The following is a 9879-nucleotide window of genomic DNA, read 5'->3' on the forward strand; positions in this document are numbered from 1 at the left end:
TGCCCAAACGATAATTAATCCCTTAAGTATTCATAATAAATTCAAAAAGAGAGATTTTCCACTGCGCATTGAGCTAACAGATAGGCCAAGTCTTCCTGAATGTATTAGGTTTCTGATCGGTTAGGTGTCTTACTAACATTGATAAAGACTTCTAAATTTCCTCAACTCGAACACTCGTCTGATTTGAAATACCACTCAGGATTTGCCAAGTATCCTAGGTATACATGATCTAAAAACTGTAGGCTATCCGAAGGTGTTTACTCTTTAGCTGAAATTCGTAAAATCGTTGCAGAATTTGTGCCAAGAATGTGTTCATTCATTAGTTAAAATTCATATAACTTTTGAAAATCTCTTTGAATTTGATCCACATCACCAGAATTTAATACAAAAGTTGAAAAATAGAAAAGGTGAATGTTGAATACTATCTAGTGAACACAGACAAATTCTGCAAAGGTCTCCACAAATGTATTTTTCCAATCTTTAAATAGTCACTAACATCGAGCGTCTTGTATTAAGATTATAAGCAACGATTGTACTATTTTCTTTAACATCAATTCAAAGAAGCATTACAAAAATTGTAACAAATAAGAAAGTTTTAAAAGAAATTTAATTAACAAAAACTCCAGACAATATGCAATTTAAACTACACTACATAAAAATCGAAAACATTAGCTTGAATAAAAACCTCTTTAGACTAGATTTGGAAATCAACTGAAGCACACACTTCTCAATTGGAAAAAGATCATAATACCTCAGACACGGACACAACATACCCCCTTTTACTTGCAGTTTTGAAACAAAGTAGCCAGACTAGCACAAATATTGTGTGGCTTGGGAATTAAGAAGTAAACAAATTTAACTATACACTAAACCCATTGAATTTCATTAATGATGCTTTTATATTGAACACTTCTTCATATGACTTTCAATAATCGAATTCAGAGGTACTCCAATACAGTTCTATGGAAAATATGTATACTGTGTAAAATGCATAGAAAAGGAGCACATTATATCCATATTGTGTTTAAAGTCAGTCAAAAGGTAACTACCACCACAGACAGTGGTTACTTTCTAAAACAATAAGTGTTGGGGCTCTCGTCAGGAGGCAGCTTGCACCAGCCAAATTCTCCTGTTAGCGCAGCCTAAAACAGAAATAACTAATAACCATGAAAATCGGAAGAGGATGTGGTGTAATGGCCAGAGCTGCCGACTTCAGAGCTGGGGAACCAGGTTCGAGTCTCAGCATCAGCTCAACATCCTGTGATTCTGGGCAAATCGCTTAATCTCTCTGTAAATGAATGTGTCCTAACTGGTGCTCATGAAAAGCACCAGTGTTGGTGATTAAGGGTTGGTGCTGAGCACCGGAAACCACCTGCTCAAATTAAGCACTGGCCCCAGATTGCCAATCTCAGCCACCCGCAGACTTGTACAAATTGTTATAATAATTTTCCTGGTGGTCTTTTTTGCATTCACAGCAAAATGAATTCCACTGTGAATATATGAAGCAGTCATCTTCTTTAATAAACAAGTGAAATTCTTTTTTTGATTACTTTAGCCCAGGCTCATTCGAAGACATTCAAGCCGTGGTCATAGCACTCAAACGCCTTCTTCACCACCGTACTCATACCAGTTGATCTAATTAAGAACCATAATAGGATAATGGCCACAAATTAACATATTGGCAATGATGTCTGTGGCAGAGTATTCCTTGGACCTCACAGCGGAGATACCTCTGCCGCACAAGCCCAAATTAGATGCTTGATCACCCACCAGCAATAAGCCAATTTCTAATCTTATGTTAAATAAAAAAAATCTTGAAGAACAAAACTGCAGAATCACAGCCTTACACTTATTTTTCACAGGCTAAATTAAACTGGGCCATCTATGTATGCTTCACCGTTCCTCCTTGGTCTGAGAGTGCATTTGTAAAAATATGAAGAATCTTCCACTGAACCAAGATTAGAGAAAGTCGACGGTTTTCGTATCAACGTGCACTGTCAGTGTGGGGCTGAAAATATAAAGTTTCTCAATATAGGCCAATTTTATATCCAGTAGAGGAATAATCCCTCTGGGCTTCATGAAACACCTTGAAATATAAAAATGCAGCAGTGGGAGTTGCATACCCCTGAACAGTTTGGGGTGCACTCACTAAGGGAGGGTTCTGCACATAAATATGAGCAATATTAAGCCACACATCATTCACATAAGCACCATACAGTACTTACAGGCATGAAGTACAAAGACCCATATGCAAACCAGGATGTACAATTTGCTCACTGATTGGTTTGCAAATGGGTACAGAAATTGTGATATGACTTATTGTACTAATAGGTCACAATGCAAATTGCACCTTTGCTTGGCTTGTGAAAAACGGATGTACGTCGTTACAACGCATGCTTTTACAACGCATGCCTTTACGACGCAAGTTTTATAACGCAAGTCGTTACAACGACTTGCATTGGGGGGCGCTGGATAGTGAATAGTTTAATTTACTATTCCAACTCCAGTCCCCGTGGATAGTAGGGAAGGTGTTGGATAGTAAATTAAAACTATTCCCTATCCTAGAGCGCCCCCCAGCGCAAGTCGTTGTAAATGTTGCGTTGTAATGGTTGCGTCGTAAAGGTACTTTGTTGTAAAAGTTGTGTTGTAAACGCTGTTCCCCGTGAAAAACGACTTACCTAATGAATATTATTAAGCCAGATCGCAGTTTGTGACCTACAGTGAACAGCTGCAAATGCATCGATGGTGGTCTGCAGGGGACAGCAAACCAATATCCCTGCATTTTCTCTTCCAAATGGAGAAGATTTTTTGTAAAATCATCCAGTTTCCATTAAAGGGGCAGGTGCTGCTTTTACAAAAGACAAATAATGTTTTTTTGTATTGTAACACAAAGTGGGGGACGGGCAGTAGTCCCACGGGCCACTGCTTGCTCCTCTGTGGCTGCCCAGCATGATTTTCAAAGGGGGACAGCTTCCCATTTGCAGATAAGACACCAGCCCCCTTGAGATGTTAGCATCTGATCAATGCTTTACAACCGCAATTATGGTCACAAGCCTTTCATTTCATTGTGACTTCCAAATGAGGATGTTTCCATCCCCCCTCCTATTTGTGATTCGTAATGGGTTGCAAAGCCCCTTTTAGAAGTCAAAAAGACTTTTAAAACTTACAAAGAGTCTCTTTCAAAACATTCGTTTGTGGTGGTAAATGCTGTGATTTTGCAAATCAGAGGGTATGCATTTGCAGAACTGTATAGAGACTCACCCATCATTTTTAATAGACAGAGGTACCCGCTGTGTGAGATAATCCAAGGGTGGCATCTCCAAGATCAATTGTGGGGGATGATATGCAAAGCTTTATTTACGGTTAGAGGAGGGCACAGGTACTCTCTCTGTGAGGGTAGCTCTAAACCAGTTTTCATTCATAATTTACTTTACAATTATCTCTGAGGGGATGCAATGAGATTACCTTGCACTTAATCTAAGACTGACAATCTGAACTAGGGAATAGTAGATCCCACCAGTCTAATAACTGATAGGAGTTGTAGATCTTGTCCCAACGAAGTTCAATTGGATGTGCTACGGAATTTCTTTGCCTGCGATGTACAACCTTTGTGAATTCTAAAGGACTCTGAAGAGTCAACTATTCTGACAAGTCAGGTCCAGTTGGCTTCCTGTTGCTGTATAAACTGTATGGAATGCAACACAAACTGTGGCTATCATGACATAACAAAACCCACTCTCCACTATAAAGCGTTTGCTATTCAAACCAACCAATTAAGCCGAGAAGCTTACAAATGAATGATTGCAATGGGGCCTTTATAAATTGTGAATTCAATATATGGATATTAAACAATTTAGGTAAACTGCAGTACCCAGCTCTCGAGGAAAATGTTAAAGCATCAGAATAATTGAAGGAGAAGAACAAATATAGCTATGGTATTCACCGTGCTTTTACACTGTGCCAAGAAACTTCAAGACCTAGGCTGGCAGGAGCATATACTGCAAGGATCCTTAGACTCAAGGTTAGTCCAGTAGATTAGAATTATTATTCTCAGTTCTGAATTATGCAAATACTGCTAGAAATGCTAGTACAAGTTTAGCCGCATAATGATAATGTATCTTCAGGTGCCTCATTCATGGTTCCAGGCCCACCTTTAAGGCATGGTATCTCAGGAACTAGAAAGTTTACATGTTTACTTTGCACTTCCCATCAAATGTACAGCATTCGATTGCTTTAAAGTTAAGTTTGAGCAATACAGATTCACACATGCAGATATGAAGGTGCTACAGATGGTTCTGGACTTAAGGTGACAATCAATGGAACCCAGTTCCAAACAAAGTAGGTGAAAGGGAACTATTTCCTTCCTTTTAGGATTACTCACGGGACATAACCAGACCCCAAATGTTGTGAAGGTACAGGGTAGGACAGGAAAAGCCAGAGTTCTTGGGTGCTTCTGACAGGTTCTAAACTCTTGTGATTCTACTGGGGTGGGTTCCTGCTTGGTGCTGGTCAGCTGGTTTGCAAAGTCTAAGGGGTTTGTTTGGCTGCTCAGTTCCTCGAAGCAAGGGGGTTAAGTTTTAGGTGTAGTCCGTGAGGAACTCATTTCAAAGTTAAGCCGATGAATGTTTCAAAAGCAACAGGTCCTTCTGGAGAGGGTGCCATCGTGTCTCCTGTAGCAGGACAGTACAGCTCCCTCTTCTTCTAGGTCATAAGGACAACGTGTCTATAGGTTGTAAAGCTTATTCTAAAACCTCGTCAACAGCAGCAAAGAGGTCATTGATCTTGGTAAAGGATCTCTCTGTGCTGTGCAGGCCAAGTCCAAAACTCGATGTGCAGACAAATGCAAAATAAAGGTCATAAGAGGCCAGAATTAATTCCTAATTGTGGACGATGGTGGGAAGCCAAAGAGAATCAAGGGAAACTTTATTTGAAAACTGAAACACTCTGCCAATCAGGCTTTACAACCAATCTCTTTACCGAGGGAGGCAGAGTTACGGCTGGTTTCAACTGACCAACAGGATTGTTCACATATGTCCTCAGCCAAAGCCCTCTGGTCCCAGCACAACACAGGAAGGGTATGTAGGGATATTTCAGATAACAGTGCGAGTCAAACTCACAAATAATCGAATCGCTGGGGAAAAACATCAGATAGACCCAAACTATTGAATACGACAAGATGACTCAGATTTTCAAAGCATCATGAGGACTTCAGTACCAACAAAAACTGTTTTAATTTTTGGTTTTCTACCGTTGATTAAAAGGTGGCTTTTAATACAAAAGGAACGAAAAGCAAAGAGTAAGGCTTCAAAAGCTTTCTCTGTCCTGTATTGCATCATGTCCATATAGGATTAGGGAAGTGGGTGAACCACCTCTCATTTGATATCCAAATTGTGGTTAAGATTTTGGTTTATTAATTTAGTTTAGAAGTTGTTGTGTTGATTCAAAGTTACTCTAAAAAAGGCTTCATTACATAATCATTAGAACACGAATTATACTGAACAAACTAAAACTAAAAAATGTTACTGAAAACCACACCCAATGGTTTTCCACATTTCAAGCATGAAAAATAACTTTAGGACCCATATTACATTATTTGTTGTAGGCACATTTTTGTGGGGGTGTGGCCCGGGCCTGGCTGTGCCCTTAGCATCACCATGTGAGCTGCAGAATTACACAATTGGAGAGTCAGACAGATGTGCAGAGTACCTTATCTAGTGGAGGCATGTGCTGAATTCAGGTGCTGTGCACAGCCTTACCATGACAGAACCAATTCAGACAAAGTGCATCTCCCTCTGTGCCACTTCTGGATCCCTACAGATGAAATAACCTGCCCCATAGATACAGGATGGAGCCCTAAGTCCCAATTGCACGATCCAACTTCGTACACTTCTCCCTGCAGTTTGCAGTTCCTGCATAAACTCGCAGAAACCAATCCTCTGACGTCCACTGAGAGTGTCAAGCAGCTTTAAGACTTTCACTATGCAATTCATGGGGGCGGTTGAAGGTGCCCCACCAGTGATACCAGCCAGCTAGATTATAGGTATGGTAAGGGGGACAATCTACATTCCTAATCTGCACAGGTAATGCTGAGACGGACCCATACATCAGTCACACCACCAGAGAAGGTCCATCAGTGCTCTGCTGACGTTCCATTCACCATCCAGGGACTTCCCTGAGTGGATAGGAATTCTACTTCGGCCTCTGGTCTGGAAAAGGCCCAGGTGAAGGGTACGTCTCACCCAGTTGCAACCTGGACAAGGTAGCTGGATGAGGTTCTTAGTCTTGTTTGGCGACTCTCCTGCTTTCACCAGAAAACTCCAAAACACTCTGCCCAATCGGAGGGTGTTCCTACATTAACAATTGGTCGTACTAACCTACTTTCTGCAAGAAACGGCTGCCCTGCTTGTCATTCATTGTGTGGAAGGGATGTTACCTAGGGTCTTGGTCGAGGGAGGTTATGTCCATTTCAGGTTTTGTACAAAGGGATGTAAAGTGTTGCTGCAGAGCTCCTGAGTTGGTCAGGATGCCCACCACATGCTGCTAGCCAGAAACCTAAGGCCTGAAAAGAGTGACTGGTGATGATAGGACCTCTCTCCGGCTGCAGTGGGACGAAAGCTGCAGAACCTCCTTCACAGATGGAATTCGTGGACCTCCCTGGTTTCAAAACGATGTGCTGCTTTGGGGTCTGTCCCCCAGATATGATCGGCTTAAATGTACAGATCATCCAAGACTAAGGTTTTTCAGATTTCATTCTTCTACTTCAGGAAGGGTCCAGAGAGGAGCCGTCTCATAACTACCCTCTGAGGAAAGGAGGGCAGCTTATCCACCCTGGCAAAGAGTCCCAAACCCTGGTGACTGACAACCTATTGCATTTTTGTGACGATCACTTTCAGGATTGATGCATTTCTTATTGTTCCACTTAATCCTGCCCTGTACCCTTGTATGTCATAGGTGCCGAGCCTTCAATGTTTTTATGCCGGTAGGCACATTCTTCAATACTTAGGCCACCATCACTCAAGAATACAATCTTTCAAACATGCGCTTGCTGTTGCTTTTTGGGTTAGGACTCAGGCTTCATCACCAGCATCAACTGTGAAGTGGTACATCTACTAATGCAGGTGAACTTAGCCATACCACTTTGCTTCCATATCGTATCCTTCCAGTACAACACTATTGTGCACAAAACCTCAGCGCCCTCCCCTAAATTCACTCCTTTTCTGGAGACACACATTTTCAGACCATTCCATCTAGAGATGGGTGAGCTGCTGAAACCTCAAGCCAGGCTCGAGTCTGAACCTGGCTCTGGCTTAATTTGACGTCCCGTTGGGAACTCGAGCCTATAACAAGCCGAACTTTCATGTGGCTTCTGTCTGTTACCACTGCTCTACCCTCATGCGCAAAGGGGTAGAAACACACCATTTACATTTTAGGTAAAATAGAGAGAATTAGATACCCATTTAATGGCTGATTTGTACAAAGCGAAACCAGAAAACTTTGATTAATCACTCTTTCCCCCGATTAACCAAACTATGTGATCTAAGGCAAATATTTTAGATACGGATCCTCCTTTTTCATCACTATAGCATATGAAATCACCTTCAAATATGTGAGTTCGGAATACCAGCGTTTTAAAAACCTACTGGCTTTGATTTACTAGACTATAATGTTGCTCTATCTATAAGGAACTGGGGGCCATATTATCAAGAAAGGGCGATACATTATTGCCGCTTTTATCGGCAGGAAACTGCCGCTAAAGTGGCAATAATGGGCTTGATAATACGCCCTTGTGATTTCCCATAGAAGCCCAGTTTCTGGTGTTAACATGGGCTTCTATGGGAATTCACAAGGGCATATTATCAAGCCCATTATCGCCGCTTTAGCAGCAGTTTCCTGCCGATAAAAGCGGCGATAATGTATCGCACTTCCTTGATAATATGGCCCTGGGTCTCTTGCAGGGTTCACATAACAACTGTCTTGCACATTCGTTCACTAATTGCACTGTCACCAGCTGGGCGGGGCAGGAATGGTTCTAAGGGTTCATGTTTAGAAACTATAACCTTTCATAAATACTTCTGAGTGCTTTGTTAGAACTTCACACATTAATGTCAACGCTTCCACACGTTAAAGAAATACACCGTTTTGAATTTTGAAGAGACTATTATATTTTACATGATGTTTGTTGTATGTTTATGTGGCAAATATTTTCAAAGCCTGACTCGTCCAGTGCCAGACCCTTGGCTCGCCTTGTTAATTTGTTGGCTCGCCCACCTCTAATTTCATCAGTGTTCCAATAAGTGAAAGTGTAGTGGGTGGTCATCAAATTGTGTTTATTCTATTCCTTAATAGAAAAGTAGCAATGGTGGCACAAAACAGATTTGTGCAATGTCTGCCCAAGTGCAAACCTGTTTTCAGTTTGGCTCTGGAATCCTAAAGCGCCTCTGGGTTTCTAGCGTTGTACTGCAATAACTCAAATTTCGTACATAGTCTAGATCTGCGGTTCCGGCTGGTGAAACTGCTGCAGTGCTTATGATTCGTTTTCAAATATAACCTTAAACCCACCTTCCAACGAGTCGAATCCCAAGACAACGTCTGTAGTTTCACCCTTCCGGTCCTGCATTTGGAGAGCGGTGATTGTGCAGCCCAGGGAAATGATGTCCACTGTCACCGACTCGGACTTGAGCTGGAACTTCTCAACCTCGGCCCCATCGCTTGGTAATCGTCCAAACAGCCCCCTGGTCACCGTCACTGGCGCCATGGCCACAGGCACTGGGAAACGGGATTTTTCGGGGTCACGGCCCAGGAGTCGGATAATCTGGACTGTTCTCTTAAACGATAAACGAGGATACTTTAGGGGCGCCCTTCGTGGCAACTAAACACGTTCCAGTCAAAAGCGAGAGAATATTTACAGTCATTGGTGATGGTACTGGACTGTAATATTTCTGAATAAAAAGTACGTTGAAAGTTTTCCATGCACGTCAATCGTTGAATGTGTACACAACCGTTCCTTTCGTATATATGCAACGGGACAAAACTGACGAATTACGCTATTGCTGTCTGTTTATGCTAGTTGTGAGTGTGATGGCATGGCATTTAAGCCCTTACGTTAGTGAGTATACCACTTAAGTGCCGACTAGAAGCGGACCTGGGGTGCTCGCTTGTACAGACTGTCGTATTCTGTAGTGGCTGAGAGTCAACTGCACTGCAATCCGCGTAGCTGTAGAAACTTGTGCACCAGCTCCTGGTATGGAACTGCAACACGTGTGGGCTGCAGCTGGGATGCAGTTGTTGTAATGGAATGGCTGTAGCTTCTACTTCCGCGCTGCTGCTTTGCGCACGGTGAAACAGTGGTAGTCACGGGGCTAACGATTTAAGGCCGTTTCTGCACGTTCAAAAAGTACATTACAAATGTATGTAAAACCTCCTGCGCCCAGAGTCCAAACCAGAGCGTACAGCAACTGTAAACACAACACAGACACTTGCACTCCCTAGAAGTACAAATGGAACGCGGCAGCCATCTTAGAATGGCAGACCTTCCTATTGGTTACCTATAAAATAAGGTATTTAAAATGATAGAGAAATAAAACAAACCAAAAGTTTTGATAATCACCGGGAGAGTTTTTAGTTAATAGTGTAAGGTGCATAGCAATTATTTATTGTAAATACTTCTAATTTCTTGGAAGCAAATCATATCACCTACATTCACAAAAAAAGTCTTGCATTGCGAAGAAATATAATGTAATCATCCCCCATTTTTTTATTTCATTCTTTGAACGTGTCCACGTGGAATTTGCCTAACTTTAGCGATGTTGTAGTTAAACTTGCTCAATTTGACGTCATTGTAATATGGCCGTTCAATTTACACACTAAAACGGAATGCCA

At 41.8% G+C, this 9879-nt stretch overlaps 1 protein-coding gene across 1 annotated transcript in view; it reads right to left on the reverse strand.

The window, feature by feature from the left end:
- Positions 1-9526, reverse strand: part of GALM (galactose mutarotase) — a 151908-nt gene extending 142382 nt beyond the window's left edge. Inside the window, exon 1 of the mRNA XM_078649019.1 lies at positions 8560-9526. Within this exon, the coding sequence (XP_078505145.1) occupies positions 8560-8755 (196 nt within the window). The 5' untranslated portion in view covers positions 8756-9526. The remainder of the gene's footprint in view (positions 1-8559) is intronic.
- Between the last annotated feature and the right edge of the window lie 353 nt (positions 9527-9879).

This window comes from Lissotriton helveticus, chromosome 6 (genome assembly GCF_964261635.1).
Source record: "Lissotriton helveticus chromosome 6, aLisHel1.1, whole genome shotgun sequence".
Taxonomy (NCBI): domain Eukaryota; kingdom Metazoa; phylum Chordata; class Amphibia; order Caudata; family Salamandridae; genus Lissotriton; species Lissotriton helveticus.